The sequence below is a fragment of the Bos javanicus genome, chromosome 26 (genome assembly GCF_032452875.1).
Source record: "Bos javanicus breed banteng chromosome 26, ARS-OSU_banteng_1.0, whole genome shotgun sequence".
Taxonomy (NCBI): Eukaryota; Metazoa; Chordata; class Mammalia; order Artiodactyla; family Bovidae; genus Bos; species Bos javanicus.
This window is the reverse complement of record NC_083893.1, coordinates 10,677,625-10,699,461: the sequence shown is the minus strand read 5'-3', so window position 1 is coordinate 10,699,461 and position 21,837 is coordinate 10,677,625. Positions and strand designations below refer to the sequence as shown.

General features: G+C 41.1%; 1 protein-coding gene across 5 annotated transcripts in view; it reads right to left on the bottom strand.

The window, feature by feature from the left end:
* Nucleotides 1-4,074: 4,074 nt before the first annotated feature.
* STAMBPL1 (STAM binding protein like 1) overlaps nt 4,075-21,837 on the bottom strand; it is a 52,835-nt gene continuing 35,072 nt past the window's right edge. For all 5 annotated transcript variants that reach the window (XM_061402735.1, XM_061402733.1, XM_061402736.1 and 2 more), the window contains 8 exons: nt 18,968-19,043; nt 16,699-16,794; nt 13,956-14,313; nt 12,163-12,287; nt 9,569-9,706; nt 7,513-7,625; nt 5,611-5,710; nt 4,075-4,393 (listed from right to left, as the gene is read on the bottom strand). In XM_061402735.1, the coding sequence (XP_061258719.1) occupies nt 4,337-4,393; nt 5,611-5,710; nt 7,513-7,625; nt 9,569-9,706; nt 12,163-12,287; nt 13,956-14,313; nt 16,699-16,794; nt 18,968-19,043 (1,063 nt within the window). In that variant the 3' untranslated portion in view covers nt 4,075-4,336. The remainder of the gene's footprint in view (nt 4,394-5,610; nt 5,711-7,512; nt 7,626-9,568; nt 9,707-12,162; nt 12,288-13,955; nt 14,314-16,698; nt 16,795-18,967; nt 19,044-21,837) is intronic.

Here is a 21,837-nt window from a genome sequence, read left to right as displayed (position 1 = left end):
AGCCAAGATGCTAAAAAAGGAAACAAATTTCTTAAAAAACAAACAAACAAAAAAACCCAGAAGAGTTCTTTGGTTGTCTTATCATATCTTAACCCACAATCACATGGTTGTCTTCACAATAAGTAATAAACTAAAGCCTTCCAAGAATAAGAAGATAAAATTTTACCTTTCTCCTTTTATCTTTGCCAAAGACATGACCTTTCTCACGCATCCTTCTCAGAGAAGGCATTTGCTTGCTAGGAAATTCTACAAGACATGCTGGAAGAGAAACATCTGCTTTCCACATTCTGGACAACTGTAGTGGCTTTTGCAACAGAAACTTCTATTTAAATCCAAACATTGTAACAAGGCAGTTGCCAGCATGACCAAGTGGCTGCAGCAGGGGATGAATTGAGGAGAAAAATACTGAGCCAATTCTAGGATGTGGCCAATAACTGACATTTTATATCAAATATAAATGCCATTTCCCCCACAGCCAAATTCTACTAAAAAGAAACCAGAAATAACTTCAGTAGCTGAGAATAATCCATAGGCATCTTGCTTTTCTCCTCCATAACTGAAAAGGTCTGTGGAAAAGAGGATGATTTTTGCATGACAACAAAGAAAGTCATTTCTACTCCCTGAGGTGGGGTGGGGGTGGGGGTGGGGAAACAACTTCAGTAAATATTTTTGGAGTACTGTGCTGATTTGCTAGGGTGGCCATAACAAAATACCACGACTGGGTGACTTGATCTAAACAACAGAAATTTATTTTCTCACATTTCCGGAGGCTGGAAGTTAGACATCAAGTTGTTGGCGTATTTGGTTTCTTCTGAGGTCTCTCTCCCTGCGGATGGCCGTCTTCTCCTTGCCTTCACAGGGTCTTCCCTCTGTGTCTGTGTCCTGAGCTCTTCTTTCATAAGGACCCAGCCACAATGGATGAGGGCTGTGTGCTGTGCTAAGTCACTCAGTTGTGTCTGACTTTTTGCAACCCCATGGACTGTAACCCGCCAGGGTCCTCTGTCTACGGGGATTCTCCAGGCAAGAATACTGTCATGCCCTTCCCCAGGGGATCTTCCCATCCCAGGAATCAAACCCAGGTCTTCCACTTTGCAGACATTTTTTTTTTTTAGCCAGCTGAGTCACCAGGGAAGCCCCCTCTAGTGGCCAAATTTTAACTTAATTATGGGCTTCTCTGGTAGTTCAGAGGGTGAAGAATCTGCCTGCAAAGGAGACCCAGGTTTGATCCCTGGGTCAGGAAGATCCCCTGGAGCAGAAAAAGGCTACCCACTGCAGTATACTTGCCTGGGAAATTCTATGACGGAGGAACCTGGCAGGCTATGGTCCATGCATTCGCAAAGAAGTGGACATGACTGAGCGACTAAGTGCATGTGCACAGGCGTGTGCGTGGACACACACACACACACACACACACACACGTTGACCATAGAACATGGGTTGACTATGGACAAATACTTAACCTCCTAATAGTCACATTGGATTAGGGAGCCCTCTAGTGGCCAAATTTTAACCTCTCTGTGAAAGTTCTATCTCCAAATACAGTCACATTCTAAAGCATTGTGGGTCTATGACTTCAACATACAATTTCTGGGGGGACACAACCAAGTCCATAACAAGTACATATCAGGTGCCAGGCGCTGAATACAGACAGCAGTAAACGCTGAAGGAAATTCTCAATATTCTGAAATGACCTATATAGGAAAAGAAGCTAAAAACGGGTGGATGTATGTTTATATGCTAGTAACTGATACATTTTACAACAGAAACCAACACAACGTTGTCAATCAACTATACTCCAATAAAAGGTGTAACTGGTTCTTTTTTCTACGGAAGCACCCATCTGAAAAGAAATGAACTATCTTTGCCTTTGATAGAAATGAACTATCTTGGAAATGAACTATCTTCTCCTTTGAAGGTAAGGAGGTGGCAAATGGGGATCTGGAATGGATTAATTTTCAAAAGAGTGAGTTGCACCGCCTGCTGGAAACGAGCTCTGCCAGAGGAAGCACTTCCAGGGAACATCTATGGTCACACCCACCCACATACGCTCACACTCACACTCGGAGAACCTCCAGGGTGACTCACAGCCCAGCCCTCAGGGGTGTGGCCACATGTCTGATGACTCCTCTTTCAGACACAGAGACTCTTCCAGGCAGGGCAGGCCACAGGTTTTGCTGCCTTCAGCTCTGGGACAAGGTTCTCCCGGCAAATCTGGCTAGTTGGGTTTGCACCCAGCAATAAGAAAACCACACGCCCTTTAAGGGCAACTCTTCAAAATTTGTTTCAGGCCTGACATTTTACATCTCCTTGCAAGGGAATAAAAATGCCAAAAATGCTCCACTCCTTTAGGAGACATCATCTTTTTAATGAAAAATGAGTTGTCTAATTTGCTATTCAGAAGGGATATAATTGGCTCCAAATGGTCATAGTAGCTGTTTCTGTTCTCTCCAGAAAGCTAGGAAGCTAAAAGCTCTGGGCTTTCAGTTGGATCCTTTCTATCTCTAGGCACCATTTCATGGCCATAGTTTTTTCATCAGATGTTTCTCATCTTACATCCTTGCAATCTCTTAGGATACTTAGGATCTCTTTCTACTCTGAGGATATTCATTTCTCAATTCTGCCTAGTCCTAACAGTTGTTTTTACTTGAATAAGTTATATAATCTTTTCCTGTGATCAAGTATGTCAGGATCACACTGTCCTTAAATTCTAAGATGTTGAGGACAGCATCACTCAGGGGAAAGTGGGTTGTTTGTGGAGCCAGGTTCACAGAGGTAATTTGCCCTTAGCTGACAGAGACTATAGACTCAAGTCTCGGTGCCTTGAGCAGGCAGAGATCTGCTTCTGGGGTCTGGAAACTGAACTTTCCAAGCCTACGAGTTGTCATAGGCAGAAACAAGCCACTGAGCTGCCCACAGTGAATGAGAACTGGAGTAGAAGCTGGCTGCCATGGTATACTTGTATTAGGGAGCAGACAAGAGGAGGAGGAATGTTATTTCATGTAAGCACAGAGTGCAGGGAGTATTCCTCCAAGGATTACAGAAATCCTGACACTAAAAAGTGGATGCTTGTACATGCAGACAAGAGCACTTAGGATACAATGCCAGGAGGAGGGTAAAATTTGGGAAAGCTGTGGTTGACAGGCAAGACTTTAAAAAGAGACATTAGATCAGGTTAGCTTGTCTTCCTTTCTTCTCCCTTTCTTTTGGGCTACATTTTCTTCATAATGTTTCCACTCTCAGGGTTTTCCTACCAATTCAACTTGCCAACATACTCCATCAGTCCCTCTTTCCTTCTATTAATCCATTATCTTTCAATCCAAGTAAACACTTTTATTATCCAGGTACCAGTCACAAACCCCATTCTAAGCCTATTGTATTCATGATACCCTATTCAGTTTAAACATATTTTTCTTCCTATTCCCTGTGCCTTGGTTTATATAGATACTTTTAATTACAAATGTTCTTTTCAAATGATTTTATTTCTTCTTTTTGGTTGAGAATTATCAGGATTTCCTATGCCTCATTTCTTCTCCCGGTCACCCCACTGACTTTCACAGAAATAGGTTTTACGGTTCCATCTGAGCCTTTTTTTTTAATTCCTCTCTCAAGTGTCTCTGCTCTTACTCCTCTAAATCAGGTTCATGAATCACAGGTTATCTCAGGCCCTCCGACACCTGACCCCTGGATAGTAGCTCAGGCTCTGGTCTCCTACACTAAGATTGACTGCAGACTCTGAGCCAGGACTCCCTGACACTGAAAATCACAGGATGCACTCAACTGTCGGCCGCTGAACTTCTTCTCACACTCTTCTTGACCACCCACAGGGAGAAGTTGCAGAAACAGATGGCCTGTCCTAGAGATCACCTGGCACTCAGAATTTCTTGTTTGGAACTGCATTTTACAGGGAAAAAAAAAATAGTGAAACATGTGAAGCTCTGAAAACTCATGCAGAGGTCTCTCAAAATACCAGACAGTATAACTTTTAAAAACTATGAATCACTATCTTGTACACCTGAAGCTTATATAATACCGTACGTCAACTATACATCCAAAAAATAAGCTTAAAACCAGACATGTTGTTTGCAGCACAATTTATTATGTGGTCATAGTATTCAGGCACACTAATGGATACTGACAAATCCACTGTAACCTCTTAAGACAAAGCAACCCAAAAATAAAGCGTCAAAATGTGCAAAAGTAATAAATATCAAACTCTCTGATCTAAAATGTATAAATATAAAATATCAGTCATTTCTGGAAACATCTTAAGAAAATCCGGCAACCACGTGTCCATGGGTAAGTGTCTGGCGCGGAGGGCGCTAATCTTCAGAACGTATCACCTCAGATCCAGCACGATTATCTTTATGTCTTTCACCAATACATGTCTGCATACCTAGGAAAGAAATACTGGCTTTAGCTCATAATGTTTAACATGATTCTCTCTAGAGGAGGAGTATGAATTTCCTGATCTAAAAATGTTCCTAATTTTGAAAAATATTTCCACTCAGAACAAACATAACCATATATACTCATTTTCAACAGCAAGAAAATATTCACAGAAGGTGCCAAGTAGCTTTCATGTTAAATAAATCCTAACTTCAAAATCATGTTTCTCTGATGTCTCAGACAGGGCAAAGCCAAGCAAACAGAAAAAGATGTATTCAGAGTTATACAAAGCTCATCAAAAAACAGGATTACAGTTTTCATTGAACTGTTATAAAAAACTAATATGGTCGTATCAAGCAGTAATAATTCAACACACATTTAATCTCATTTTGTTTAATAATTGCTTGCTTTTGGGGACTCCAGAGAAAACTATAATTGCTTAAATATATATAGACACACATATATACAGTGATGGGAAGGAAACTTTATATGTAATCATGCTATAGAAATACTCTTTCCTTTGTAAATAAAATAATAACGACCAGACATCAGAAGGAAATACAAAGATTTTGATTAAGTTTTTGAGATAAGAAAACTCAAAACTAAGCAATAAAGGGTTTTATCCTATATCATACTGCTACTATTTCCCTCTTAAAAAACAGAGGCTTATTTGTTTTATAACTGGAGATTTCTACCTCTTAATCTTCATCTGTTTCACCCTGCAAACCCCCTCCCCTCTGTCAACCACCCATTTGTTCTCTATATCTATTACTGTTTTGTTTCTGCTTTTCAGATTCCACATATAAGTGAAACCATATGGTATTTGTCTTTCTCTGTATGATTTATTTCACTTAGCATAATACCCTATAGATCATCCATATTGTTGCAAACGACAAGATTGACTGTATCTTTTTATGACTGAATAATATTTCACTGTGTGCGTGTGTGTGTGTGTGTGTACATATACAACGCCACATCTTTTTAAGCCACAGGGGTGTCATATACAGCATAAGGAATATGGTCAGTAATATTGTAATAACTTAGTATGGGGACAGATGGTATTAGACTTACCGTGCTGATCATTTCATAAGGGATGAAAATGTTACTATATTGTACAACTGAAACTAACATATTATATCAGCTATATTTCAATTTTCAAAAAAAGGAAGGGGTGAAAAGTAAATACTGTGTACAGAAAATAATCAACATTGTCTATCTACTCACACTGAACAACCTGGGGTCCTTGGTGTGTGGATGAAAGCCCTTCTTTTTACAAGCGGAAACCTCAAGCATGCCAGCGTCAGTGAGCCTGAAGATCCCGGTGCTAAATTTTAGGGAAAAAAGGTACAAAAAATTAAGGATCATCTGGGCTTTGCAGATGTTTTATTTGAATGGCACATGCATACATATTCCTCAAATGGAATGGAGAAAGAAACTACAAACTATAAACTTTACAGTTTTTTAAAAAAAATCAATATTGTGCTGGCGGCCTAGAGGAAGACTGGAGAGACCAGTGCTAATGCCGAGTGCCTGAAGGATGGTAACGGGGCAGTGGGAGACCTCAGAGGAAAAGCCAAGACCCCATGGGAAGAAATTACAAGTGACGGATATTTCTATCTTCTATCTATCATGTATGCCGTCATACATAAAATGACCGGCATACTCGTTTTACTGCACTTCACTCACAGCCCTTTAATGATAGTGCGTTTTTTTACAAATTGAAGGATTGTGGCAACTTTTCATTAAGCAAGTCTACTGGAGCCATTTCCCAACAGCATCTGCTCACTTCAAATCTCTGTCATATTTTGGTAATTCTCACAATACTTCAAATTTTTTCATTATTGTATTTGTTATGGAAAAGCATGATCAGTGATCTTTGCTGTTACTTCTCTGACTTGGTGAAGACTCAGATGATAGTATTTCTGAGTAATATGGTTTTTTAAAATTTAAGGTATGTACAGTTTTTTAGACATAATGCTGCTGCTGCTGCTGCTAAGTCTGCTGCTGCTGCTAAGTCACTTCAGTCGTGTCCGACTCTGTGTGACCCCATAGACGGCAGCCCACCAGGCTCGCCCATCCCTGGGATTCTCCAGGCAAGAACACTGGAGAGGGTTGCCATTTCCTTCTCCAATGCATGAAAGTGAAAAGTGAAAGGGAAGTCACTCAGTCTCGTCTGACCCTTCACGACCCCATGGACTGCAGTCTACCAGGCTCCTCCGTCCATGGGATTCTCCAGGCAAGAGTACTGGAGTGGGGTGCCATTGCCTTCTCCAAGCTATTGCACACTTAATAGACTTCAGTGTGAACCAAAGTTTTATGTGCACTGGGAAACCAAAACATTCATGTGACTTGCGTTAGTTGCTTTATCGTGGTGGTCTGGAACTGAATCTGCAGTATTTCTAAGGTATAACTCATATTTATACAGTCGCAGCAATATGTATTGAGTGCTGGCTATAGTTCCAGGCACCATGCTAAGCCCTTTACATAAACAATCATCTAGGTTCACCTTCACATTAATCTGTGATGGGCAGGTATCAGGGATCTGACAAGACTGAGGCTCACAGTGGTCACTAATCAAGCTGGGATTCCAATGGCTGACTCTTCTGCTCATAACTGTGCTGCAATAATCACTGTCCCCAAGACTTAAGATTTGGGAGATAATTAAGCTAAATCTGGAAATTTTCTTTCTTTTTTTATTGGCCACACTGTGTGGGAAGAGGATCTTAGTTCCCTGACCAGAGATCAAACTCATGCCCCCACGAATGGACGTGTGGAGTCCTAACCACTGGACCACCAGGGAATTCCCTGAGCTGGACATCTTCTCACAAAAGAAATCATACAACAGAACTAAGATCCCAAATGGCAAACTGAAACAACATCTGGTTTATCCACTTCAAGGTCACATTAACTAAAGAAAGAATTCCATGGTAATTCTACCATGGAGAAGATCTTAAGAAGCAAAAGACCGCAGAGCTGCACATATTTGGAAGCCAGCAGGAACCAACCTCTTTTCCCTAAGGGCATGGTGTACCTGCTTATCCAAGGGCTTCAGCCTGGTGTGTGGGCACGCCTGAACCCAGCAGCCCCGGGTGAAACCTTACTTAAACCCTCTTGAGTTACACTCACTCTTTATGCTTTGGTGAACAGACGATGGCAATGGCCTCTGGCAACATGAGCTGATAGGAACAGTGAGTGTGGAGATCAACACTGGATAAGAATGCAGTTTGGGTTGGATGTGTCTATAAAAAGAAAAGAGGACAATCTTATTGAACAAGCAACAGATAAGTCTTAGCCAAAACCAGAGCCTATTCCAAGAAAAAACTCTAGCTGTTTGCTTTATATTTTTTACCACCATGAATCAAATAAGGGTTTTGAAAAATGTCTTACTGACATAATCCTTCCCTTCACACATCTATGGAATAACTAATTCTGAAAAGAGACTCTTGGGAGTGTTTATATACTTTCTGCTTACTGGGAAAGATAAAATTGGAGATTTGCCAGAGGCTTTAAATAGACCCTCATTTAATCATTGCAACTCATCTGGGAGATACTTATTATTAATATCTCAGTTTTATGTATAAAGATCCTGAGGTTCCTTTAAGTAACTTGCCTGCAAGGAACAGAACCTCAACTGCAAGATACTTAAGATATGAAACTGTGGACACAGAAGGAAAATTCTTGCTAAATATATCCCACTATGCTGGTGTCCTTTCATGGATCTCCGCCCCCTACAATAAGAGAAAGGAATTCTCAGAGCTGTTGAAGATGTTTGGCGCCCATCTTGCATGATGAGAGGAAAGGGGAGATTATAAATTAAAAGAACTATCTTCTAGGTTTTGGCTATATACGGAAGTGTTTATGAGAGGCAAATCAGAAGTCTATATTTGACCATGAAAAATGCATGCATTCATAATGATTTTTAAATTCACAATAAACTCCAACCACTTTCGAAAAGGAATGTGACCACTTAAATCATGAATCCAAGGCTGTATTCATGCGGGGTCCCGGCTTCCTCACTTACTAGTTGTATGACACTGCAAAAATTCTTTAACATCCTCAAACCTATGTCATCAGTTGTAAAATAACAATAATAATAATTTTCTTCATGGGATTACTATGAAAATTAAATGAGACAACCAATGTAAAATTCATAGAACTGTGCCCAGTACACAGAAAGCTGTCAAAATCCTTAGCTGTTATGATTGCTCTTATTGCCGTTATTGTTATTTTAGCATTGTTATTAAATACTTCTCTATAAAGCAAGCAAAATAAAAGGTGGTTCTTTCTCAGTCTTTGGTGAGATGACTTGTTCCTACCCCAGGCCCAGTGTGAAACTGGATGGAAAAATGTATACCAAATAGGGAAAACATGGATAGCAAAAGTACCATGTCATCACCAATAACAATTGCTTCAATATTCTGGGTCCCTAGAAGAAAATGTGTTGAGAAATTCACTGACATATGAAGTCCATTATTATGTCCCTATTTTATGGAAGAAAAGCTGATGGTGAGATTGCTTAAATCACTTGCCAACATTCCTACAGTGAATTCTTAGCAGGGCTGATATTTAAACTCACGTCTTCTGATTTATAAGCCCTGTCCCGCTTCTATGGTGGCTTGGTAAATGCTGGAACACAAATTTTTGGTCCCATTCCGTGGCTATATACACAACGGCACAAGTATCCGTGGCCTGTAGGGGAGGTATTTATACAATGGAGTGTATGGTCCCTATTTAACAAGTACAAACATTGTTTAAAAGAAACATTTTCAGAAAAATTTCTTAATCTACTTTAGACCCACAGCCAATGGAAAAGGAATATTAATAATTGTCTAATCACATTAGACAGATAAAAATCTGCCTAGGCCTCCATTAGACTACATAAAATCATTCAGACAAGCCAACCTGACTTCCAAAAGTTCTTCTTTTAACTTGGAATGGTAGTAAAAAAAGGATTTTTATAATAGCCCTCTCCAAATCCAGATTTGACAGATTTAGACATTGCCTCACATTGAAGAAAATGCTTTAATATGATGGCATTTATTACACTTGGAAAAATTAAAAATAATAAATTATTTCGATTAAGCTGAAATTCCTCCAGGAGGAAAAAAGCCTTACACGCACACACACATGCACACACACACACAAACCAACAACAACCTAAAACCCAAAAGGTCGAACATACATGGATCCACCCCAGAGTGAGGAGATCATGTTGATCCTGAACACTGAATAATTCTTCTACATTCTCCACGTCACAATAGTCTGGTCCCGCGGACTGCTTGGGCACTATTAAGTGGGTAACAGTAAATTCATTATGTGTCTGAAAAACAAAGAGCATAGAGAATAATAAACACCTGAGAGGGAAAAAAAAAAGCCTGAGTAGGAAGTGTAATGTTTTAATAAGACTAGAAAGTACCCACCACTTACATCATCCTCTTCCCACCCACATCACAATTCAAAAACAAAGGCCCAGACTTGAAAACGGATCATTTACCAAAAACTTTGAGAGTCAACTGTTTGGCGCTTGAAACCCATTTTCACAACAGAAAAATGTATCATAAATAGGAATCCGTATCTTGGGCTGATCCCTGGGAGTTTAGATAGTAAGTAAAATGCTGCATTAGAACTGCCATAGAAAAATCAGAATAAAATAGCAGCAGGTTTCTCTGGAAGGGGAGATGGTCATTAAACAATTCTGGGGTTTTACTGAAGGACAATTTCTAATGGTTTGTGAAGGTTGATGGTCTTTCTTATTATTTAATTTCATTTGAAGACTCACGACTTTCTTCTACTATTGGGGGTAGGGATTCACGAGGATTTTCCATAATTAAGACTCTGTTTTGGACAGGCAATTAGATAAAGGGGAAAGAAAAAAATCTTTTATCTCTTTGTTGCTGTTCAGTCATTAAATTACGTCTGACTCTTTGCGACCCCATGGACTGTGGCACGCCAGGCCTTCCTATCCTTCACTATCTCTCACAGTTTGCTCAAACTCATGTCCACTGAGTCAGTGATGCCATCCAAACATCTCTTCCTCTGTGACCCCCTTTCCCTCCTTTATCCCCTTAGGTAAAAGATAAAGAGTTGAAAGGAAGAGGGTTGTAGTGATAGGATCCTCAGATAAGAGATGTTTGTGCAGTGAGGAGCTATCCCTCCGACAGCACCACCCTGTCTCTGCTCTCAGGATGCCTCTGCAAACTGGGCACTATTCCTTTGGCCTTGATTATAACACTTCCCTCCACCCCAGCCCCTCCTTTCATGGCTAACTTTATGTATTCTAAACATATGTAATGTAAACATTACCTTTCAAGGGAAGCCCTTCTTTTTTTTTTTTTTAATTTTAAAAATCACTTATTTATTTTAATTTGGCTTCACTGGGTCTTAGTTGCTGCATGTGGGATCTAGCTCCTTGTCCAGGGATCGAACCCAGGCCCCCTGCATTGGGAGTGCAGAGTCTTAGCCACTGGACCACCAGCGAAGTCCCAAGGGAAGCCCTTCTTGACCCTCTCCCATACACCTTCCCAGGATACCCTACACTTCCACTGAGAGCACCCAGCTCCATTTATAATTAATCATCTGTCTGGTTCTTTACAAGCATCATATAGGTATCACGTGGCAAGACTGTGGCTATTGCAGGCTTCTGAATGCCAACATCTAGGGCAGGGCCTGTGAATATTTGTTTGATGAAGGGATGAAGGAAGAATGAATGAATCAATCAAACTAAGTACAACATGTGGTCTTGGGGAAGACAAATCCATATCATACTGCCCCCCTGCAGGGCAAAGAAGGTGGGCTGTGGGGAGGAAATGACAGGTTATTCTGTGCTTATCTTCTCTGCTTCCTCTGAGGAAACCTCGATAACGCAACACTGGAATACAGTAGGAGAATATGTGTTGAATGAAAGTGAAAGTGAAGTCGCTCAGTCGTGCCGACTCTTGGCTACCCCATGGACTGCAGCCTCCCAGGCTGCTCCATCCATGGGATTTTCCAGGCAAGAGTACTGGAGTGGGTTGCCATTTTCTTCTCCAGGGGATCTTCCTGACTCAGGGACTGAACCCGGGTCTCCCACATTGCAGGTGGACGCTTTGCCCTCTAAGCCACCAGGGAATGAAACATACCATTAAATAACAGTCCTCAAGTAAATGTTTAGGAATGAAAATGTGCCTGAATTCAGAAATATAAACTGATACCCCAAAGACAGTATATTTTTCTTGAAGCAGAAAAATATACGCATCTTCTCTCTTTTATCTCCTTCTAGTTTGACATTGTCTTTCATCACTTATTTCTGATAAAATCTTCCATACTTAAACATGACCCGTGCTATGTGATTCCGGTTTGCTGAAGCTATTGCTTTAAAGAAAACAACACCACCCTAGCTTTATTCATCACATATCTGAAAAAGGGTGGCAAGATTATCACTGCCACAGATACAAGCAAGTTGAGTTAATTATAGGAATGCATGCAAAACTAACAATTACAAGGGAAATCTGATTTAGAAAACTAGACAGTTCTGGAAATCTGAAAACCCCCCTTTTTCTAAACACTTAATTTACAGTGTGATTAGTTCTTTACAACAAACTTTATAGCCTCCCGAGATTTTGCAATCTATTTTCTAGAAGGATAATTCCATTAATGACAGTATTTTTATCACGTTAGTCTATATACAGGTAATTTCATAATGACACTGAGGATGTTTCTGTTCTGCTCAACTCATCACGAGAAAGCCAGTTTTCCTGACAGTATCCTGTGCAGAGAAGACATGAACACAGTCCATACCAGCTTCCCACAGAGTATTCCACAGGTTTCTATTCCTCTCACTGTATTGGATTCTGCCAGCAGCAGAAATCTGTGGCAAAGATCTCTTGATAAAACGACGCATCTCAGTCCTTCAACCACTAAATCTAAGAAACAGAAAAGGGAGAAAAAGCTAAAAAAACAAACCTTACATCCCCTCCCTCAAGTGACTACAGGTAAATATAAATTCTAAAAATGAAATGATCTGGTGCTCCCCTTCTGCATTTTATTTTAAAACTTATAAAAGTGAACAGTGACCAGAGGGAAGGTAGAATTACCCTTTGCATACAGATTATTTATATGTAAGTGGGAAAAAGGTACAAGCGCTTGTACATCTTGGGGTCTTGGATCAACTGTTCACATGCGTGTGTGCTGTTTTCACTTGGCACAAAGCAAACAGGCTGCAGACGACACATCTCGTATTCTGTAAGCCTTAGGATATTCTTTTTTCGTGTTTGCCACGTGTTGCTTATATCTTATGGAAGTTGGTCATCATTAAGTAATAGCACCATGTTTTCAGAAATAGCTGGCAGTAGAGTAATTTATAGCATGACTGCTTATCATAAGTCTTTCCAAATAAAAAGAAATACAAACTCCATCTGACAGCGTTTGCTGGGAAATTTTCCCACTTGGTTCTGGAAACCTGCCAGCACTGATGTAACAGTCCCAAGCAGCACTAATTCTTGGCAGAGACACATAATCCATTGGGAGGTTAACCACCCATGTGTGCGGATCCTCCTGGGCCACGGAAATGCTAAATATTTACATTTAATGACTGAGCAAAGTTCTGGACAAACAAGTTTGCCAGCATCTTCTTTCTTCTCCAGTGTTAAGTGTTTACCTTTTAGGATTTATGTTTCTTGATTAAAATACATGAATGAAAAAAACGCTCATAATTTTTCTCTTCTAAAATATCTGTACCATGATCAAATATAATCTTGTTTATTATGCAGTCTCTGCTCTGCTGCTGCTGCTGCTGCTGCTAAGTCGCTTCAGTCGCGTCCAACTCTGTGCGACCCCATAGACGGCAGCCCACCAGGCTCCCCCGTCCCTGGGATTCTCCAGGCGAGAACACTGGAGTGGGTTGCCATTTCCTTCTCCAATGCATGAAAGTGAAAAGTGAAAGTGAAGTGGTTCAGTCGTGTCTGACTCTTCGTGACCCCATGGACTGCAGCCTTCCAGGCTCGTCCACCCATGGGATTTTCCAGGCAAGAGTGCTGGAGTGGGCTGCCATTGCCTTCTCTGAGTCTCTGCTCTATCAAGGGGCAAATCACATTTCCTGAACGTTAAGGTTACATATAGCAAAACGCAGATGACACAGTCATTCACACCACATCATACAGGGGAACTACCACGGCTCATCATACAATGAGTAGACCCTGCCCAGATGCAACAGAAATACGGTTCCATAGCAAACAGACTTGTGGACACAGTGAGGGGAAGGAGAGGATGGGACAGATTGAGACAGTGGCACTGAAACATATACATTACTGTATATAAAATTAGACAGCCAGTGGAAGTTTGCTGTATGACCCACAGAGCTCAAATTGGTGCTCTGTGACAACCAAGAGGGGTGGGATGGGCTGGGAGGTGGGAAGCGGGGCTCAAGAAGGGGGCACATATGTATACCGATGGCTGATTCATTGATGTATGGCAGAAACCAACACAATACTGTAAAGCAATTATCCTCCAATTAAAAATAAATAAATTAAAAAAAAATGAAAAACAAACCAAAAAAGAGGTGATTGCATGTCTTGTGGGCATGTGTCACTTACTCTGAACAGCACTTAGACTGGCAGCTGGCTTTAAGGCCCTGTTGACGGGAGGTGAGTGGCCAGCATAACTGGTTGCATCACTTTTACTAGACTGATCTGCAAGTACGTTCAGCAAGGAACTGTTCTGGTGTGTGGAAAAGCAGGACAAAGCGCTGCCATCGATCTGCTCTGACAGTGCCGGCGTTTCCTGGCTTCGCAGCTGACTCCGGGCTAATTCCTGCTTCTTGAGCTGATCTTCAAAAATCGAAAACTGCTCTGACTCCAGCTGCTGCTGGCGCATCTGGGCGATCCTCTTCCTTTCCGCCTCAATCAACCTCTGATGCTCCAGTTTTTTGAGGATTTCAGCTTTGTATTTGTTCTAGAAAATGTGGTTGCCACAGGAAAAGGTTAGTTTCCAGGCCAAAAAAGCAGATGCTTTCAATCTTCCAGCAGACACAGCTAGATACTCCCACATGCCTACAGAGACACTCCTGAGACCACCAGAGAAATATATAACATAGTGGCAAAAGCCCCTTAATCTGATTTCAGGAGCAGTTTGGAATCCACTCATAATTTACCAGAGATGAGCCAGGATAATCAAGTTCCCTCCATCCTCCTGTGCTTTTAAATACTAGAAAATCAAAGTCAGGACTGTCTGCATAGCCTGGCTGATCAGACTGTTTCACAGAATGGTCATATTACCCTAGACTGCACTGCCCAGTATAGTAGCTACTAGCTAGATGTGACTACTGAAATTTAATTAAAATGAAATGAAATCCGAAAATCAATCCCCCAGTCTCACTAGCCATGTGTTAAGTACCACAGGTTAGTGGCTCCCATATCAGACAGCACCAGAGAGAACGCTGCCATCATCATTGAAAGCTCTTGGGGATAGTACCACACCCTTGAACCTTTTTGCATCTGACTCTTGAAGTCACAGTGCTGGGACTTCATGGAGAAGGGGATATCCCTAAAAAGTGGTTCTCAGAATGGGGTCATCATCTCTACCAGAACAAACTAATCGGAGCTTTGTTAAAAATGATGATTCCCAAACTCCCCAGCCTTAACAAAAATATCTAGGCTTTATTAGGTCAGAGAATTAATCTTTAAGAAGCTTCCCAAATAATTCTGTTGAAAACTAAACTTTGGGAGCTACCAGGAGGCAGGGGCGAGGTGGGGGACACAGTTTAAAGCAGTACTTTATGTCCACGAATCCCCTGGGTCTTGTTACAGGGCAGACTGGCATTCAGCGGGTCTGGGGTGGGGCCAGAGAATCTGCATTCTAACAGACTGCAGGTGACGTGAGTGTTGCCTGCACCAAAGGCTTATTGCTATGTCTATATCTCCCAGACATAAAGGCTGCCATACTATCCCCCCAAATATTTCTACCTGTCATATACTTGGGATCCTATTGTGGACTATGCAGTAATTGGTATCACTAACAGCAGACTACAACTGCTGATGCTGTTCCTCCCAGAGAGCAGAGGGGACTAGCGTTCACACCGCTGAGTAGGGAGGGGAACTCAGCCTTTGCTCCCCCTTCCTGTTGTCCTGTCTCAGCCGCCAAAATTACTTTAATCTTTCGAGTGTGTGTGCTTGCTAAGTCACTTCAGTCGTGTCTGAGTCTTTGCGACTCTATGGACTGCAGCCCATCAGGCCCCTCTGTCCATAGGGATTTTCCAAGCAGGAATACTGGAGTAGGTTGCCATGCCCTCCTCCAGGGGAATCTTCCTGACCAAGGTCAGGCAGGGTCTTTACCGCTGTAACCCCTTCCCAGGGGCCACCTGGAAAGCCCCAATCTTTCACAGTTCAAATCAAATGACCACTATCCACCCTGGAGGGAATCTTCTGATTTCAACCTTCCTTCTGTTACTCAGTGCACACGGCTCACTCAAACCTACTTTCAGCGACACCAAAGGAAGTAAACAAGGCCTGTGACCATGTTCAGCGGCAAGACTGGACTGAACTGAGAATCAGTAATAGTGAAACTTTCAAAGCACATAAACACACAGTCAAACAAAACAGCAAAACAGAAGCTGTAAACCTTAAGAGTTCAAGTGCTGAACTGGAATATCTTATAGACTGATCGGTCAGTTTCATCACTCAATGCCCTTTGATCTCAGACATAATTTTTCTTTTCACTCTCTATTTAGTAAGAATCCAGAAGTCATCATCCTTTGATGATATGATTACATTTCACTCATATGGCTAGATATTATTCTGTTATTATAGTAATTATAATATTTAAGAATATAATAACATAACATTAAAATATTTAAGAATCGAATTAGATACCTCAGAAACTATATACTATTCTCCCTACCTCTCTTACTGACTCCTTTCATCGCTAAAGAGCAGCCATCTGGTTCAAGATTACACTGGCAAAAGTTGGTCAAAGAGCTCTAAATTTATTCTTTTTTTCCCCCAACTTTAAACTTTTAATTTTGTATTGGGGTATAGCCAACTGACAATGTTGTGGCAGCCTCAGGTAAACAGTGAAAGAACACTCTGGTTAAATTACTGTAGAAAGTCTATTTTCTAATGCTTCACTTTATTAGATCTTGTTGGGAAATAAAAATTACCACATCTTTGGTGCAAGTGCTTAACCTGGACATCAACATCAACTTTTTAATGTGTTTTCCATCACTGTTTCTTTAATTTCAACTCAAATGCATATGACGTTTGAAAAACTCATGAAAATAAAATTCAAAAAAATATTTGCACAGAAAACAATTCATGAAATAAAGGCACCGATTGAACTTACTTTGCTTTGCAAATATTCTTGGTATTCTACATTATATTTCTTTAAAAGGTCCTTTTTCAATTCATCTGTCCTTGGGAATGCAATCTCCTTCAGTTTCTTTTAAAAATATATATATATACACATTGATTAGTAGAATTTTCAGTATAGTCTTTCAGATCATCAGCTGAGAAAGAAAAACAACTGGTATGTGTATTAGAAATCAAGACACAAGTAACCAAACAGGAAGGTGGAAAAATCAGTATTTTCTAGGGCTCCAAAATACAACTTTTCAGCAGAGAAGAGAAGAAATTATCCCCTTTGTAAGACCTTTATTGACTCCACTGGTTAGGTAAGCATTTTGTATAGGTAGGTACCTCATTTTCAGGTAGTGGACTTGCAACTGCACATCCCATGGTATGTAAATTATATGGCATCATAGTTAAAAGGGACATTGGAGAACACAGTAAGTAGAGATCCCTAGGCTTAACAGACTGTAAAAAGCAGTTGAGGCACCTTTTATAAAAATACAGATTCCCAGGCCTAACCCCAGATTTACTGAATCAACATATTCAGAGAAAGGATTGGGATCTGTATCTCAAACAACTTCTCAGTGATTCTTGATGGCATGAAAATACCGTTCAAGTACCCACCCCAGCCTTAGTACAGATGAGGAAACAAAGGCTCAGAGACATCAAAAGGCTTGTCAGTGTCATACAACTGACTTGTGGCCTCCTTATGACTAAAACCCCAAACTCCTAACTCTAGCTAAGCTCTTCCATTAAAATTTCTGTGCTCTTAATCTTTCGTCATCCATCGATCCATTTATTCAATGAGCACAAACAGAAAATGTATATGCTTTTGGAGAATTTTTTTTCTCTATAAGTGAAAATAAGAATAATCTTAAATTAGAGTGGGCTTCCCTCGTAGCTCAGTCGGTAAATTATCTGCCTGCAATGCAGGAGACCCGAGTTCAATCCCTGGGCCGGGAAGATCCCCTGGAGAAGGAAATGGCAACCCACTCCAGTATTCTTGCCTATAAAATCCCATGGACAGAGGAGCCTGGCAGGCTGCAGTCCATGGGGTTGTAAGAGTCGGACATGACTTAGCAAGTAAACCACCACCACCAAGTTAGAATAAAAGAGTCATCTTGGCAGCCTAACACCTTGGTTTCCATCCAGAACTTTCTAACATTAAATGAACAAGAGAACTGAAGGGAAATGTTACACGAAGGCTGGATAAGGAATGACCCCTCAGACAGTGTACAGAAATTAACAATGTAGATGACCATTTGTGTTCTACTTACAGGCACCCTCAGGCCTGACATAACTGGTTGTTGTAGTTTAGTTGCCAAGTGGTGTCTGACTCTTTGTGACACCACGGAGTATAGCCCACCATGCTCCTCTGTCCATGGGATTTCCCAGGCAAGAATACTGGAGTAGGTTGCCATTTCCCTCTCCAGGGGATCTTCCTGACCCAAGGATCCAATCCACATCTCCTGCATTGCAGGTGGATTCATGACTGAGCCACAAGGGAAGCCCGACATAACTGGCTAAGAGAGTTTTATCCCATTATGTGGTAAAATACTTTTGGAGAGTAATTTCAAATTTCATGTTGTGATCGACTTTGTGTACATTATCTCCATCATATAAAATCAACCCAAACTACTTAAGACAAATAAATGGAAAACACTGCTTAAATGTTATCTGAGAGGATATATTCTCAGCTAAAGATATTTGAAACTATATATGTAGCAAACATTGATGCTAAATAAATACATTTCAATAGCCTTCCTTTTCCTTTGGAATATTTCAGGTCACTCACTAAAGTCTTCATTGTCTAAGAGGTGAGTACTATAAGAAGAAAATGACTAGAACTTTGTGGCTGCCTTGATAATCAACACCGATTTTCAAACAGGTATTGAGTTGAGAATTGTATGGAATAACCAAAACCCGCCAAAATGATTGTCTTAAATAAGTATGGGGAAACAGACAACTATTCTCTCAATCTCTGAGAGGAATCATAAAATAATTCCTTCTTCATATCTTAAGATCAAGTGCATTCTTGATTTTTTTATTTTCTTCTCCAAATTTTAAGTAGACATCCCACAGTAATGATGACTAAAGGTCTAAGAAGAGATCGAAATATCGTAGCTAATGGAATGAATTTTTTTTTTTTTTTTTTTTGTACTGAAACTCTCGAGAGGATTAGACAGAGGAGGAAAGAAAAGGGATGAATCAATAATGGATACTTGGGGAACTTGAACCTTCAGAGAGAGTTGATCACTCAATACCTTCATAATATCTTGCTTTTCGGGTACTGCACATTGCTGGTAATCTCGATGGTTGGGAAGCTTTTCTACAAATAAACTGGAGAAAGAGAAAACACATCCTTAGAGTTATAGGACAGAAAAAGCTCAGTGATGGTTTCTAATATAAGATGAACCTCCTTCTCAAAAGGACATGGTTAATAACATTATTTATGTGTGCTCAGTCCTGTCCAACTCTTTCCGACCCTATGGACTGTAGTCTGCCAGGCTCTTCCTTCATGGGATTTTTCCAGGCAAGAATACTGGAGTGGGTTGCCATTTTCCTTCTTATTTAATCTATATTCTTTCCATCCGCCATCAAAGGTTGGTATAAATATGATTTTGGCATTACAGAGGAGTTAAGCTCGGCAAACTAAGCACTGAGGTTAAGAGGGGTAAAGTCAGGATGCTCCTTGACAGATCACATCACTTTAGTTTTTCTCAGGTCTTGGGCACGTAACCCCCTAGAGCACCATTCTACTTGAGTGTAGTGGTGGGAACACTGAGTGCCACATGAAAACGTAAGAGTCCGGAAAGACGGATAAAAACACCTTCAACAGAAACAGACTCAAAGGGCCCCTGATGAATCAGCAGTGCCATGGTGTGAAAGTCACTCAGTCGTGTCCAACTCTTTGTAACCCCATGGAATAGTCCATGGAATTCTCCAGGCCAGTATACTGGAGTGGTAGCTGTTCCCTTCTCCAGGGGATCTTCCCAACCCAGGGATTGAACCCAGGTTTCCCACATTGCAGGAGGATTCTTTACCAGCTGAGCCACCAGGGAAGCCCAACATGGTATATATATGTGTATTAAAAACTCGTATATGAAAATTCATAACTCAGATAAATGTCAGCCAGAATCCTTAACGGAATCTCACACGCTAGTAAAGTAATGCTCAAAATTCTCCAAGCCAGGCTTCAGCAATACGTGAACTGTGAACTTCCAGATGTTCAAGCTGGTTTTAGAAAAGGCAGAGGAACCAGAGATCAAATTGCCAACATCCACTGGATCGTGGAAAAAGCAAGACAGTTCCAGAAAAACATCTATTTCTGCTTTATTGACTATGCCAAAGCCTTTGACTGTGTGGATCACAATAAACTGTGGAAGATCCTGAAAGAGATGGGAATAGCAGACCACCTGACCTGCCTCTTGAGAAGCCTATATGCAGGTCAGGAAACAACAGTTAGAACTGGACATGGAACAACAGACTGGTTCCAAATAGGAAAAGGAGTACGTCAAGGCTATATATTGTCACCCTGCTTATTTAACTTATATGCAGAGTACATTATGAGAAACGCTGGGCTGGAAGAAGCACAAGCTGGAACCAAGATTGCTGGGAGAAATATCAATAACCTCAGATATGCAAATGACACCACCCTTATGGCAGAAAGTGAAGAGGAACTAAAAAGCCTCTTGATGAAAGTGAAAGAGGAGAGTGGAAAAGCTGGCTTAAAGCTCAACATTCAGAAAACAAGGATCACGGCATCTGGTCCCATCACTTCATGGGAAATAGATGGGGGAACAGTGGAAACAGTGTCAGACTTTATTTTTGGGGGCTTCAAAATCACTGCAGATGGTGACTGCAGCCATGAAATTAAAAGACGCTTACTCCTTGGAAGGAAAGTTATGACCAACCTAGATAGCATATTCAAAAGCAGAGACATTACTTTGCCAACAAAGGTCCGTCTAGTCAAGGCTATGGTTTTTCCAGTGGTCATGTATGGATGTGAGAGTTGGACTGTGAAGAAAGGTGAGCGCTGAAGAATTGATGCTTTTGAACTGTGGTGTTGGAAAAGACTCTTGAGAGTCCCTTGGACTGCAAGGAGATCCAACCAGTCCATCCTAGAGGCGATCAGTCCTGGGTGTTCATTGGAAGGACTGATGCTAAAGCTGAAACTCCAGTACTTTGGCCACCTCATGTGAAGAGTTGACTCATTGGAAAAGACCCTGATGCTGGGAGGGATTGGGGGCAGGAGGAGAAGGGGACAACAGAGGATGAGATGGCTGGATGGCATCACCAACTCGATGGACATGAGTTTGAGTGAACTCTCAGAGTTGGTGATGGACAGAGAGGCCTGGCATGCTGCAATTCATGGGGTCGCAAAGAGTCGGACACGACTGAGCGACTGAACTGAACTGAATTAAGAGTTAATTATTTTTCATCACCTTTTCAGGAACAAGGGAAAGTAAAAATGAAGGGAAATCCTTACAGCAAACCAGGTTCATCGTTTCCAGGTAAAGTTAAGATTTTGCTTCCACAAGGGCATGAAATTCTATTGTTTTTTTTTTTTTCCTCTTACAGATGTATCCTCGGCCTGTAGAACAGTGTCCATCTCATCATAATAAATGCCCAATAAATATTTGTTAAATCAACGAATGGTCCTTAAAGCAAATACTAGTTTGGATTAACATAGTAGCGCGTTCTTCCTTCCTCTGACATTGTTTAATTATTGATTCACCACAGACATGTTTCAATTAACTACTTAGTGTTTTTATTGGCTGAAAGAGACCACTTTGCATACCATACTAATTGCCTTTAATTTCACCCATGGTAGAATCACGGATGCAGCATTTAAAACAGTTGATCTTGGACTTCCCTGGTGGTGCAGTGGATAAGAATCTGCGTGCCAACACCGAGGACACAGGTTTGATTCCTGGTCCGAGAAGACCCCACATGCCGAGGAGCAACTAAGCCCCTGTGCCACTTTCTAAGCTAGGGCTTTATGGCCAGAGAGTGGCAACTACTGAAGCCCCTGTGCTTACAGCCTGTGCTCCACAGCAAGAGAAGCCCCCCGGCACCACAGCTAGAGAGCAGCCCCCAGTGGCTACAATTCCAGAAAGCCTGCACAAAGCAC